The 14,190-nt window shown below is 51.4% G+C and overlaps 5 protein-coding genes across 5 annotated transcripts; 3 read left to right on the top strand and 2 right to left on the bottom strand.

Moving 5' to 3' along the window:
• Positions 1-672: 672 nt before the first annotated feature.
• stm1 (uncharacterized protein) lies at positions 673-2,083 on the top strand (the record flags this gene model as incomplete). Its single annotated transcript, XM_058473891.1, has 6 exons — positions 673-693; positions 808-826; positions 967-1,149; positions 1,213-1,339; positions 1,383-1,427; positions 1,477-2,083. The coding sequence occupies 6 exons, from the start codon at positions 673-675 to the stop codon at positions 2,081-2,083; spliced, it is 1,002 nt and encodes a 333-aa protein (XP_058332894.1).
• Positions 2,084-3,827: 1,744 nt separating this feature from the next.
• N7468_004595 (PDPK1 family serine/threonine-protein kinase) lies at positions 3,828-6,382 on the bottom strand (the record flags this gene model as incomplete). The annotated part of the gene is given in 4 exon segments (XM_058473892.1): positions 3,828-4,172; positions 4,239-4,923; positions 4,940-6,008; positions 6,103-6,382. The coding sequence occupies 4 exon segments, from the start codon at positions 6,380-6,382 to the stop codon at positions 3,828-3,830; spliced, it is 2,379 nt and encodes a 792-aa protein (XP_058332895.1).
• Positions 6,383-7,003: 621 nt separating this feature from the next.
• N7468_004596 (uncharacterized protein) lies at positions 7,004-7,882 on the top strand (the record flags this gene model as incomplete). The annotated part of the gene is made up of 1 exon (XM_058473893.1): positions 7,004-7,882. The coding sequence occupies one exon, from the start codon at positions 7,004-7,006 to the stop codon at positions 7,880-7,882; it is 879 nt and encodes a 292-aa protein (XP_058332896.1).
• Positions 7,883-10,214: 2,332 nt separating this feature from the next.
• N7468_004597 (uncharacterized protein) lies at positions 10,215-10,775 on the top strand (the record flags this gene model as incomplete). The annotated part of the gene is made up of 2 exons (XM_058473894.1): positions 10,215-10,351; positions 10,415-10,775. The coding sequence occupies 2 exons, from the start codon at positions 10,215-10,217 to the stop codon at positions 10,773-10,775; spliced, it is 498 nt and encodes a 165-aa protein (XP_058332897.1).
• A 1,232-nt stretch (positions 10,776-12,007) lies between these two features.
• On the bottom strand, positions 12,008-13,936 carry N7468_004598 (protoporphyrinogen/coproporphyrinogen oxidase; the record flags this gene model as incomplete). Its single annotated transcript, XM_058473895.1, has 6 exons — positions 12,008-12,682; positions 12,738-13,028; positions 13,090-13,440; positions 13,508-13,588; positions 13,731-13,800; positions 13,854-13,936. The coding sequence occupies 6 exons, from the start codon at positions 13,934-13,936 to the stop codon at positions 12,008-12,010; spliced, it is 1,551 nt and encodes a 516-aa protein (XP_058332898.1).
• Positions 13,937-14,190: the final 254 nt, after the last annotated feature.

Here is a 14,190-nt window from a genome sequence, read left to right on the forward strand (position 1 = left end):
CGGCTGCGGCCATTGGGATTGTAGACTTGCTGAATTGCCCCTAGCTATCTGGAGATTGAATGTATGATATATGAACTACGTGGCGACACCGTATTTGACCGACTAGAGCAGGTTGTCAAGTATCAGGTGTCAACCCAGGGGTAGATAGCATTAGCTATGATAAGGTGTAAGCGGCCTCGGGTCACCGTTCCAGGACACTTCGTCAGGTCCAATCAGACATGGGCAGCACCAGCAAGCACGTTGAGCAGCTGGCCCAGCATGGTCGGGCGAGGGGGATCGCCCGGGTGGATCCATGTCAATTGGATCTGTCCATCTGCGCGGAGGAAAGCTAAATGTATGATAGTTAACTAGTTAGTTACCATCTCCGCGTGACGCAATGCTGGCATGATTACCCTAAACCCTAGCTGACGCTGACTAAACGACGAGCGACTGGATTGGCGGGCGCGATGCTGATTGGTTGGACCGCACTGATGCCTCGCTTAGTAAATCCGGCGCTTAGCCGAATTCGGAATCCCGCCACAAACCTCATCCTCCTTCTTAGACCACCCCCTTCATCACCATCAATCTACAGAGGCCGGAATCTTCAGTAGGTTCTGCCTTGTGCTTCCTTTAAATCCTCTGTGATCGTCGAGTGCCTTCCCCCGCCGGAAGGACTCCATAACATCAGGCGTCATGGTGGACGTACGGTCCAAGGTACGCTGATAGTGCTGAACGTTGAGCTATCTGCCTTTTATGCCTCAATTCAGCTTCTCCATTGCGGGCGCCCTGGCTAACATGCTTATTTCCTTTTTTCTTGCGTTTCAATAGAACCTCTATGAGCTTCTTGGTATGTGATTTAACTCTTAACCTCGAATTCCTTGCAAAACGCCTCCATCCGTGCAATCCCACGCACCGCTCGACACACTCCTCTCTAATCCGCTTCAACCACTCCATCATCCGCCTATGAAGCTAACCACACTTGAACAGGCAATGACCCTGAACTCGACCCCAACAGACCCCCACCCCCCCCAGCCAAGGCCGTGGACCGCCCAGTTCCCCGTATCGGCAAGCGTGATACTCCCAAGGAGGCTCCCAGCCAGGCTCCCAACCAGGCTCCCCGTGAGAACAATGGCCGCCGTGGTGGCCGTGTGACCGCCGGCAACGAGGCTGGTATGTGACGATATAAAAATTTCCATAAATGTAGGGTAGCACCAGCTAATAGTCTTGATACAGCTTTCCGTGACCGCAATGCCGGCCGTTCCAACAACCGCTCCAAGCCCACCGATGAGGCCGAGCAGCCCACTCGCCGTGGTGGCAACCGTGGTGGCCGTGGTGACCGCCAGTCCCGCACTGGTCATGCGTAAGTTCACCCGCAATTGGATCAATGCACACACAATCGGAAGTGTCGCCCAGCGTACCATCATATCCGAATCCGACCGTGCAATTGTGTTTGTGGTTCGCCTGGCTATGATAGAATCAACTAACACCATATAACAGCGACACCCGCAAGCAGGTCCAGCAGGGCTGGGGTGCCGAGAGCGGCGAGAAGGCTTTCGATGATGAACGTGCCGCTGAGAAGATCGCCAAGGACGAGGAGAACGAACCCCAGACTCCCGCCGCCGAGGAGGAAGAGGTCGACAAGTCCAAGTCGTTCAGCGAATACCTCGCCGAGAAGGCCCAGCGCGAGAGCCTGGCCGCTAAGCCCATCCGTGCCGCCAACGAGGGCTCCAAGGACGACAAGAAGTGGGCCGGAGCTACCGAGCTGAAGCAGTCCGAGGAGGACAGCTACATCCAGCCCTCCTACGAGAAGACCAAGAGCCAGAAGCAGCGCAAGGAAAAGAACTACCTTGACGTCGACCTCCGCTACGTCGAGCCCCCTCGCTCCGGCCCCTCCAATGGCGCTCGCGGCGGCCGTGGTGGCCGTGGCGGTGACCGTGCCCCCCGTGGCGACCGCGCCCCTCGTGGCGGTGACCGTGCTCCCCGCGGTGCTCCCCGTGGTGGTGCTGCTGGTGCTCCTCGTGGTGGCCGTGGTGGCGCCCGTAGTGCCCCCGTTGCCGGCCCCACTGTCGACGAGAAGAACTTCCCCAGCCTGGGCGGTAACTAAATCTACTCGTCAAACGTTCCCCACCATTCTCGCGTGGGAAGAGCTGCCCAGAACCGCCTTTGATCGTTGTTTCAACCCCTCGGTCTTTTCTCTGCTCGTGCCCAAATATCCTCTCAGCGTGCTAAAAAGAAAACATGCTTGGGAAGGGTTGAGATTTCTTTGTTTGTTAGTCATCCATGAAATCAACCCCGTGTGATACGTGATGATGTTTGCGCGCGGGATTGCTGAAATTCTTTTGTGTTGCGTTTAGGGGCGAGGGAGAAGGCTGAGTTGGAAGCTATCTTCGGTGGGACAGAATTGGTTTTGTTTCCTTGACTTGTTTTTCTGGGCCGCGAAAAAAAATAACCCTTTGGCCAACCTTGGAGTCTTCTGTCTACTGAATGATGGGAAAGATCTTCTTGGCTGTGTCTTCTATGCTCTTTGACATGTTTACTATACGTGTGGATGTGCAAATGTGAATTGGATGACTAAAACTCAACCGTGACCAGGACTATGTAAGTTCTTAAGTTGAAAGTAGGAACGCAAGCATTTCCTTTCTCTTTTCAGGAGGATTTTGTAAGCTCTGTAGACTGCCAGTATCGCATTTCAGAATACGTCGCCTGCCGGTGTCCCATGTCAATTGATAATAGAATTGAAGAGCCCTTGAAATTTTTCAGGTTTGCACGATTCAAGTAATTGACAACCGATTCAATGTCCATATATATAACCTGCGTCGGACCTCTTAAGAAAAATTTGAGTTTAAGAGGTCTGCAGATGTCTCAAGAGTCATCTGACAGTGGGTCCAGGTACACTAAAAGCTACTAGTATCAGTTTTAAACCCATGTAGGTACGACAAGTATTACTTTAGAACCCGTTAAGATATGCCCATATATAGTCCTAAGGGGCAGCATGCATTGGGACTTCCCAGCAAGTAAGAAAGTGCATATTCGAATTTAAATATCCTCGTCCAACAGAAGAAAGCATAATGAGATCCGCTAACTGAAGATCGGGTATATCAATTTTTGACTCTCACAAGAAGACAAGAAATGAGATGGAGTATGGAAGGACTGGATAGAAAGGGGGAAGAAAAATGGTAATCGAAATGCAAAGGGAATAGCAGTCCGAGCAAAGGACTAGGCAAGGTCGTTTGAAAGCTGAAGGCCCAAGGCCCGAAAATAAGAAATAGCGATCGAATGGCTTCTGAGCCAGGCTTTTTGGAGGTTGAAAGGCGTGACAAAGAAAAGAACGAGGTTGAAAACGTAACAGACTTCTACTGCAGCGCATAGCTAGACAGCGATGAATATCTTGGGGACTCGCCAAATGTGGAGAAATGAACACAAGGCTTCGGAAAAGGCGTCGAACGATGCATCAAATCAAACCAGGGATATATAACAGTGGACACAATGAATCAGGAGAGAAGAGACTCGTATGATATGGGGAAAACCCTGAGAAAAGGGGAGGAGAAACAAGAAAATGCATACTTCCGTCCGGTTCTAAATGCAAAACATAGCCCGACACGACAAAACACGCTCATCACGAAAAGATGCAGTGGAAAAAGAATATGCAGAAGGGTTTATTGTCTTCCCTGCAGAAGCGGGCAGGACGTTGAACGGACATTGGGGGAGGGGGAGGGAGTGGACAAGGGAATTCAAGGCACAGAAAGGCAACAAGTGATGTCCCAGGCGCGATCCCAAACCTATGTCGAAACAATATCAAGTAATGAGGGTAGGGCGGATGCCACCTGGACATCCTGTTTCCCTACAATCTAGAATGCAGCAGCAAGGCCATTTTTGGAATGGCGTCTGCTGAACCTCTTCTTCCCCTTGACCGATTCTGAATCGTGCTGCTGGTGCTTAACCAATGTATTCCGAGTCGGCGGATGAGATGTGTTTTCACCCTGTAGATCGGCTGTGCGATCGAGCGTGTTGGTATGGCTGGAGAACTCCGATGGGATGTCGCGGAATGCATCATCAGCGGAGTATGGCCCAGCACTGGGTTGGGTCAAAGCAATTTCCTTGGCTCGATCCAATGCATCAAGCCACTCCTGTACTGTAACGGCTGACGCCCCAGGAGATAATTTGGGATCTTCAAATACAAAGTGCTTATCTCGCTGTAATCATCTTAGTAGGTAGTTTTGAAAGATGGCCGTGGGTAGAGGGGGGAGGGGGCTACATACCGTATCCACTATCCAGGATGAGTGACCTTTGACATCAGTGGTGCTTCTGAAGGTCGTTCCTGTAGCAAGAAGAGATATCTCCGCTTTCGCTTTCTTTTCATCCCCGCCCGGCGCCGCTAGAATAACTCGTCCTGACGATGTGACCATTACTAGGCGGTTTCGTTTCTTTGTTGTCGAACTTGAGAAGAAGCGCGAGAATTTCTTGGACGTGGTGTCCAGCTCGCCACTGCTATTCTTCCCGGTCGGGCTATGACTTGCCGCGGAGGATATGACGACCATATTCCCGAGTTTGAGGATTCGCTCATTGGATCTGCTGAGGACTGGCGACCATTCAATATCCAACTGACTTGGCGGAGGTAACTCAGTCACTACTCTAGGCAGGTTCCTCGTGCTAGCGGCGTTCGGCGCGTTGGATGGAGCAGTGGAGATTGCAGGAGGGAAGTTGTCGCTATTGTCACCATTGAGCTTGATCGGCTCTCGTGGGGGCGGAACATAGGCCTTCAAGCGGGGGGCCTTCTGCTTCCACATGTCGGTACCCCATGAGATACCATCAAAGAATTCATGATTCTTGATATGCTCTATCTGCAGTCGCTGAGCAGGGTCAAGAACCAGCAGACGTTCGACAAGGTCCCGAGCAACGGCCGGGAACCCAATCAGGAAAATCGTAATCCAGGCCAACGATCTTCTGGAATGTTTGGTACTCGTTTCCAGCCTTGAAAGGCGGGCGACCAGCCAGCAACTGATATATGATACAACCAAACGCCCACAAATCGCTGGCTTTGCAAGCATTCTTGTCCGTCAAAAGTTCTGGACTGACGTACTCGGCTGTACCGACGAAAGAGCTTGCTCGCTCTTCCTCGGGCACTTCTGAGGAATCCATGTTTGGAATGGAACTCGTGCTCTCGTCCGGTCGCCGTGGCGCTTTCAAAATCTTTGCTGTGCCAAAGTCGGTGATTTTGACATGCATTTGGTGATCGAGTAATACATTTTCCGGCTTCAGGTCTCGATGGATCACCCCACGCTTGTGCATGTAATCTATCGTGTCAAGGATTTGGGCGCCGTAGAACCTGGTGCACTCTTCATCAAACGTCGACATCCGCTTCAGTACACCAAGAAGCTCGCCTCCTTTGCAAAGATCCAACACGAAGTACAGCGAACGTTCATCCTGGAAAGTATAGTATAGACGGACAATTCCCGGGTGGTCGGTGAGGCGATTCAGCGTATCCTTCTCGATATTAACGTATTTCACCTTCTTCTCTTTGATGATGTGCCGTTTGTCGAGGATCTTGATCGCATATTCCTTTAACGTCTGTCTATCCGTTGCGAAGACCACGGTACTGTACGAGCCTTCTCCGAGGGTATTGCCGAACGAAAAATCGCGCACTCCTTTCTTAACAAAACGTGATACTGTGTGGCCATTCGCATCCACTTCCTGCCTCACGGAAACAGCTGCGCCGCGATCCTGCCAGTCTTCGCTGCTGGGCGGGGGTCCGTTTTCTAAGCCATAGGGGGATCGGGCCATCGCGGGTTGCTGTGTGCTACCTCGGGCATGTGCTCTTGATGTCTGACGCATCACTGCCGGCCCATTGGGGATCTGAGCAGTTCTGTAGGACCGGTCGCTGTGGGAGTTATCACGAACAGGGACACCTGCCTGGGCCTGCATGGCCGCAACGCCCGACGCGCCTCGGACGTCTTTCCGGGACTGCTGGGTGGAAGTCGATGAGGCACCTGAGTCGGTCCGCATACGATATTCATTGTCACGGGAAAGTACTGAGGGGGGCTGAGCCATTCGCGTAGACGGAGGAAAGGGGGCGGGAGTGGCCTGGGGGCGTCGAGTGTGTCGCCGAATAAGGCTGATATGGACCGACTTGGGCCTGAGGAAGGTCAGGTACAGGATAGGTCAGAGAGGATCGGGTCTCGTATGAAGATGGGTAGTCGGTCGGGGCTGGAGGAAATGATGCGGATTGCTCGTCGTGCGGTACAGATTCGGAAAACTGTGGATGTGTTGATACCGAATCGCCCATGTCGGATGGACTGGCTACCATCGAACCGGCGGTCGCGTCCTCCGATTGGAGAGGAGAATCGTCTGGATTCGCTATGCGAAGCCCTCCCAGAGACTGGGAGAGACTGAGATCCCCGTTCATGACGGGGACGTTGGCGGATGATCGAGTGAGCTGACCTCTAGTCCCGAAGGAGGGGGGCGATGTGGGAATTGAGGGTAGAGCAAGGGGGGAGGGAAGTAGCACGATTTCGAGAAGAAATCAAACGAAAGGCAGCCGACAGACTAGGACGGCGGTGACTGAGGCCGAGGAGGCATGATCCAGTCCAGATGACGTTGGAGGGAGGGGGAGGGAAAGAGAGGGCAAGATGTTCAACAGGAGGCTCCGGAGACTTAGGAGGAATTGGGTCTAGTGTCGGAGGGGGCTGAGCATGGGCTATTAATACATGTAGGCCAGAATATCACCATCTAAATCTGGGAGATATGGGGAAATTGGTCAACAAGTAGAGACCGAGTGATTTCATTTACGCTGAAATCAGAAAGTGAAATTCTCAAATGGGTTTGTCGCGTCGCTATCGCGCACGGCGCTGATTTGTCTAGTTTCGAGAACTGGCAGGGTCGACCCATGACATGACCTTCCTTACTCTCACTTGCTGAGGTTTGGGGAATCTTTCTCCTGCCAGGGTGCTATCCTTCCTATTCTTCCCTCCAGGCGCCCGTACGACCTCTCCAGCACGCTCTAACGTGGGTCATTTCCATCGGCATCATGCTCCGGCGCCCGCCAACGATGGTTTGGCTGCGCGAGGAGGAGGTCGAAATTACTCTGCAAAGCGTCTTTGACAAGAACAAGGTGCTTATTGCGCTAGGCCAACTGAATCTCAACGATCGAAGCCAAATCCCTGTCGGCCATTCAATTGGCTCCTCGTCCGCCTCTTTCCAATCCGGCCCTTCGCATGGGGATCTTGATACGATCCCCCACGCATCAGTGCTGGGATCTTCTTCTGCCTCTTACTACTCTACCTCGATTTTCAACGAACAGCCTACCTCGGACGAAACGATGGAAGAAGCTCCGTCTGTACGAACCTCTGTAGGAAATAGCCTTGTCAACCCAGTGGATACTACCGCCACTATCACCCGTCTTCGCCAAGCATCTGCTCGAACCCAGTATCGAGTGACTCCGCTTCGCGAGCGTAAGCGGCCGCGTATTGTTATTAACTCAGTCAATCTACCCCGCGAGCACCGTAAAGGTCGTGGGCAAATCGGACATCGGGGCCGTGACAAGGGTGAGTGTGAGCAAGGAGGGTCCAATAGTCGGATTATGGATGATCATCTCGCTAACCCATATTGCCTGGTAGAAAACTACCGACGCAACTCACAGATCCGTGTCAGTGCGAGACCCACCGTCCATGATGAACAGCTGCTGTATCCTACATTCACCAACTCCCGCCTGTGGCCTGATGCTAAGCCCAATGTGAGCAAGGGCACGAATTTGGCCCGAGAGTCGAACCTGGCGTCTTCATCTTACGAGGTTACGATGGCCGATTCGTCAGCTAACACTTTCCAGGATACTTTTCGCATGAAGAAAGTCGATGAGTACTTTTTACTGGGCGAGCCCAAGGGCGATCGTGGAGATGTTGTGTGGTAGAAGAATTGTACGCGCCCAATGGTGCCCATGGTGCCAGCCAAGTCGGAGTTCCCTGCGTTGAAAGTTCACGAAAGTACTATTGACGCACATCGCTGACCATGTATTATTCTACGAGTCCTGAAGGAGGAAGTCGGTTTGTATTAGCTTAATCCATATTACCGAAAATTTGCTTTGCTACTTTATCCTATGGCTTTTACTAGAATTTCAAATGTAAGAAAGTTGATCGGTATGTGGCGTCCCTCTGCAGAATAGGAGACACCCACGCGCCTCCTCCCGGATAAGGACCCCTGTCGTACGCCGTTTAAATCTGCTTGGTATGAAGATGGTTCATAAAACAAGTGCCCGCATGGACTCCGAGCAGGCAGTCTGAGCTGTGGAGTGGCCTTGGCTGGCTTTAGTCTGTTTCGGTGACGCATCCTTTGCCCCTCGGTGGGCTCTACTTAAAGCAGAGATTCTTTTCCCTATCTCCATTGCGGCAATTCATGTTGGATAGTACACAGGAATCATGATTATTTGGTGTTCCTTGCCGCTCACCAAACCCGTCGCGGACTGGACACATTTGTCTCACTCGGGGGTGTCCACTTTACTATAGGCTACCGCCAAGCTTTACAGTCTGGTTGCCAGAGGCTAAAGTATTAATAGAACTAGAATCAGCGCGGGGTGGGCGGCAGCAGATCATGACTTGAAGTGAATTTCCCCGCTCAAGAACCGACTACTAGTAGAGTACATAGCCAAATCATAGCTTCTATTTCTGTCGCAGTGCTGAACAAAAATAGTTGCCATCGCATGCCGTGTATCGAGTTATATTGCAAATGCGACTTGTTCAACTTCAATATCGCCTTTGGTACTCCGTTTGGCTAGTACAACATTCGACTCCAGATATCCAAGTGCTAACCGTTGTTCTATCAATAGATCAATTAATTCGACTTTGAGCTCTTCTCAACCAGCATCCATGATGTGCGCATACGTTATTGGATTCATGCTAGTATGCTATTTATATGAAACGACTTGAAGACGTCCTGATACCACGTGAAACACTATAAAACTCCTAATTCGAACTTGAGCTTGACTGTTGCTCCAGTCTTCTACTCGCCACCTACTGGTACCTACACGTACACCGCACCTTCAAGCTTAAGGGGGGGAAGAAAGAAAAGAAAACCAGGCGATCTTCCATTGATACAGAGATCTGAAAAGTCTTAGCTTTGTATTTAGCAAACCTGGAAAAGTGTCACCACCACGGAGTACGGCGGCAAGCGTATCCACCGGTCTTCATCTTTAGCACGCTCGCAAAAAATGTAGCGTGGCTGGCTTTTTTTTAGCCGATCGACGTGGTCCTTTTTCAGGCGCCCCATTATGGAGACTACGGACAGACAGAACTTGAGGTAGGAACATCTACCTACCCAGTTACCCTACCCAAGGATGGATAGACAAGGACCCAAAGGACGGATTGCGTTGAATGGTGGCTAATACGCACCGCCCGGCTACCCCAAGTTCATGATCCGAGTTCCATGGAAGCCGGACTGACCAATGACCAACCCCCGGGGAAACATATGATCTCTTAGCACATTCTCCCCCTGACGATCGATGTCCGCCCCAGGGCAAACGGCAACAAAAAGATACGAACGTTTCGAAGGTCGTACATTCGACCAATGATGACATGTCATTTTCTTGATCAAATGCTCCGGCCCGGTATGTGCCATTCCAAAGGATTATTCTGATCTCTAAGACAGGGCAGTAAAATAAGTGGTTTGTACATCGCAATGACTGCCAATGACACATTACTGGTACGAGATATGCATGAGGAGTTGAAGATGTATTGAAATAGACCCTGCTAATTATAGGTCTGCCGATAACATCACCCAGAGAACGTCGAAGCGTTGCAGAAATCTCCATAGGGAGATCCTACAGTCCCTACGGGGTCCCTGCAAGCTAAGGGTTGGCTGGTATGCCCAAAGACCTGAATAAGACCCTGAGAACAATTAGAAACCCTGGGAGTAAGCATACTAGTAACTTCCACGATAAACGATCCAGAGTCCATGTAACATCAACAACTGCCTAAGCGTCTTAGAGCGGCTCTGGGAGGTTACATGGTGGCCGATTCCTTCGAACTTTGCTGCGATCTCCGTCGTCAGCGTGTGGGAAACTCCGCCGGCACCCATCGCACTAGCGCCCGTTCGAGTAAAGGCGAGGCCACCCACCAGCCGGTGTCTCAGAACCCAAAGAGTATATAAAAACCGTGCACCTGGGTTCTCGAGCTCCAAGAGTTTCTCATCATCCCAAGCATAAACCGTCCGATCTTTGCAAAAAGAACAGCCCCTAAAAATCTACCAAAATGTCCTCCTGCAACGTCCTCCAAAACCCATCTTTCGAGTCCGGCTCGCTGGCTCCATGGAAGGCCACTGTTGCAAACTCCGTCACCGTTTTGAACTCCAGCTCAGGCACCCCAGCTGCCGACGGCTACTCCTTCGCGTAAGGAAGTTCTCTCAAACAATTTGCCCAGTTAACCGTGCGCAAGCTGACACTCGTCACTAGCCAGATCAAGACCGCCATTGATAACGGCGGCCGCTCTTTCTACCAGAATATCAAAGACCTGAAGCCTTCCGTCGAGTACACATTCGATGCTCAGATCCAGGTTCCCTGGGACTCGCCGGCCAGCTACTGCGCAGTCTACGCCTACATGGGCCACAACGTCACCTTCACTGGCCCCAGGAAGGTCGCCCACGCCGACATCCAGGAAACACAGCTGGGCATTTGGATGTCCCTGAACGGCACCTATACCCCCAAAACATCACACGGCGTCCTGAGCATCTTCGGATACTGCGACTTGGAAGATCCGTCCATCACCTCCGAAGTCTTCGTCGATGCTGTCAGCTTTGCTCCCACCCAGTGCTAAGCATTTTAATGAATACAACGGATTGCCGGCAGCTGCCATATAGAGTTGGCTGACACGATTTTTGTGCTATTTCCGTCATTTGCTTTACTTGGATGAAACTACCAAATATCACTCTTCTCATCAAAGCGTTTTGTTTATGCTTTTTGTGTTTTTTTTTTCTTTTCTTTTTACATCTTACACAACAGCGACCCCAAGGCTGTCGTGGGTATCGACTATATAACGCATACTGAGAAATTAATTGAGTAAGCTGTGGACTTCGGGGCATCAATGGATAGCATCAACGGATATGTCTGTCTTCCATTCATCTACAAGCCACACGTAAACTCAATTCTTTAAAAGGATTTTTCCAAAAAGAAAGAAATCCACCTATTCATCCACTTGAACATGGGTCTAGAACCCCGGGCCGGTCATCTGATGTAACACTCCGAATAAGCAAACCAGATCCTCCAGACCCAACCTAAACATTGGAATAAACCCCTCTCACAATTTCTATTGTGAGAAGAGTCTCAACCTTGGAAATAGCCTGGGAAAGGGGTTTGGTCCAGCCGGTCGCAAAACACTTCGCTCGATCCACTCAAAGCGCTACTCGGGATAACGTTGATAGGGTTGCGGCCAACCAGCGGCCGCAACCACACAACGACAAAGTCTGGTTCCAAGGAGAACTCCCACAGGCTCACCAGTGGGGGCATATTAGGGTTATCTGGTGGCGTTCGAGATTGCGCGTCCGAGATCTCTGGTTCGATCGGTTTTGAGGGATTATGGATCATTCGGATGAATGGGAGGCTCCGAGGAGCCTATGTTCTCGCCAGGTCGTGAATTATGAAAGGAGGTAAATTTGTTCGTCGACGATATTAATTGGGGGTAGGATAAACCCAAACCCTTCAAGGCCAAATCAGACTAAATAGGGTGTATCAATGAATGAAAAGACCGCCAATTGAAACTAATTCTAGGATAACAGGAAAAGAGAAAGAGAAATTGTATGAAATTTGGGAATTGATTCACATGCAACGCCAACAAAAATCTTCTCTTCCAGATGCCGCTTCAAATGCTTCCTTGCATGTATGGTTTTATTTTCCAAACCGTCCGACTTCGTGGCAACTTGCGTCAAATAAGAGGGAAAAGGAAACAAGCTCTGGGCATTACTCTCTCAGAGCCATAATATATGAATAAAAGAAAAGACAAAAGACGAAAGGAAATGCCGAAAAGAAAAAGGGAAAAAAAAGCATGATTATCTACTGCTTGTTCTTCTTCGCGGCAGCGAACATCTGGGCACCGTCAACCAGACGACGCTCGGTGTTCTGGCGGCCGTTGACGAAGTCGGGGTAGTTAAGGGTCAGCTCAACGGCACCGTTGACGATGTTGTCGACAGCCTCGACACCCAGCATGAACGAGTGATCCTGGTTGCCGACCTCGTAGCGCCAGCTACCGAAGCGACCACGAGACCAGATACCCTTCTCCTGCAGCTTGGGGAGGATCTGAGTGAGGGCACCCTCACGCTCCAGGCTAGGGGTGGGGTAACCGTGGTCGAAGCGACGGTGGTAGGTGGAGACGATTTCATCGCTGGGCTGCAGCATCTGCGTGTTGATGAGACCCTGGATAGACTCAGCAAGGAGCTTCTCGTGGTTAACGGGCTTCATGGAAGACTCGGAAACCTCAAGCATGATGGACCAGTAAGGGCCCTCCTTAGCCTCCGTGCTTGAGGGCTTAGAGCCGTCCGCGAGCTGGATGGTGGGCAGCTTCTTGGAGCTGTCAGGCTGGTTGTAGGGAGAGTAGTTGGAGAAGATGGTGGCACGGTAAAAGGGGCTGTCATCCTCGGGGAAGTACAACCAGCACTTGTCACCAATGCGCTCGGGACGAGCACCACGGATACCGACACCAATAACGTGGGTGGAGGAGTAGAAGAGCTGCTTGGTGAGGGGGAATCAGCTCAGTGTCTCCCATGGCCTCGGCAAGGTAGTCCACGGCCATGGTAGACACCAGCTTGCTATAGCCAATAGTGGTGCCATCAGCCAAGGTAACGGTCTTAGCGCTGGCGTTGACCTTGGTGACCTTGCCCTGCTCACCGAAGCGAGTGTTCTTCTTGGGGAGGGTGTTGGCAACGGCAATCCAGATACCACCGGTACCGTCGCGGGCGGGGAAGCGGAAAGTAGCATTGGGACCCCAGTTACCGGCGGTCTTGTTCAGGATGACGTTGGTGGTGACAGCCTTGAGGTTAGGAGCGGCGACACGCTCACCGAGCCAAGCGCATTGCATCTAAATAATATAAGTTCTTGATTTGAACCATTTCCAAGATGCTGAAAGAAGTGGGTCTTACCTTGGTGGTAGGGACGGCCCAGACCTTGTAGTTGTAAGGGCGCATGAAGAGGTCGGCAATACCACTACCCATAGTACGAAGGATCCACTCATCGAAAGTCTTGGGCTTGGTGTTGGAGACACGAGCCTCCATGGCAGCATCGATCATGCCATCGATACACTTCACCTGCTCTTCTTTGGGGAGCATGGAAATATTGTTCTGGAAAGGGTAAGGGACCCATTGGTTCTGGCAGCGGACGTAGGAGATACGCTGGTGGGTGAACCAGTCATCCTCATTAGGGAGGGCCTCGTCGATGCAGTCATCGAAGTACTTGTAGTGGGAAAAGATAACGTGGCCACCAACATCGTACAACTGTTAACACGCTGTCAGTGCACTTGTTCCCCGCACAGGACGAAACAACCAGGGAGGGAGAACATACGAAGCCTTCAGGGGTTACATCAGTGGAAGCAAGACCACCGGGAGTCTCGTTAGAGTCGATGATCAACCACGAGGGGCCATCCTAAGGATTGTGTTAGCTGTTGTTCTGTGTGAGTTGTTGTTTTCCTCCCCGTGGTGTACCCCTCCTTATTCCCCCCCTTATTTTTTTTTCTGCCTCTCCCCCGCCATCACCACGTTTTGGAAAAGGAAATTGAGATACTTACGATCTGGTTCAAACGCTTCGCAGCACCCAGACCAGTGGGGCCAGCGCCAATGACGAGAACGTCAACGGAACTGAAAGCCATTGGGTTAGTAGCGGTCTGGCAAGACGGGGAGGTATAACGTACATGTCGGGGTGGGTCATTCTGCCTTGGAGGAGGTCCTGGAAGCTGGGGACACGTTTGAAGGTTTTGCGGGCGATGTTCAGCATAGAAGAAGAACGGAGCAGAAAGGCCTGCAGGTACTCGAGGGGAACTTGAAGAATAAAAGAGGAGGGTTGAGAAAGGAAAGTGGGAGGGCAACACCGCAAACCGTGGGTTCAGGGTGAACGGACCCGGCACCTGGGAGCGGTGTCGTTGAGTGGGGAGCAACGTACCTGTTTCAGGTCTACGCCCACTACTGCCAATCCCTCTAATGATTGCTTTTGATTACCTTGTAGGTAATTTTGCCCTCCTTTTTTTTTCT

The sequence above is a fragment of the Penicillium chermesinum genome, assembly GCF_028974085.1.
Source record: "Penicillium chermesinum strain IBT 19713 chromosome Unknown utg000003l:1.0-5111272.0:1.0-5115320.0, whole genome shotgun sequence".
In the NCBI taxonomy this organism is placed as follows: domain Eukaryota; kingdom Fungi; phylum Ascomycota; class Eurotiomycetes; order Eurotiales; family Aspergillaceae; genus Penicillium; species Penicillium chermesinum.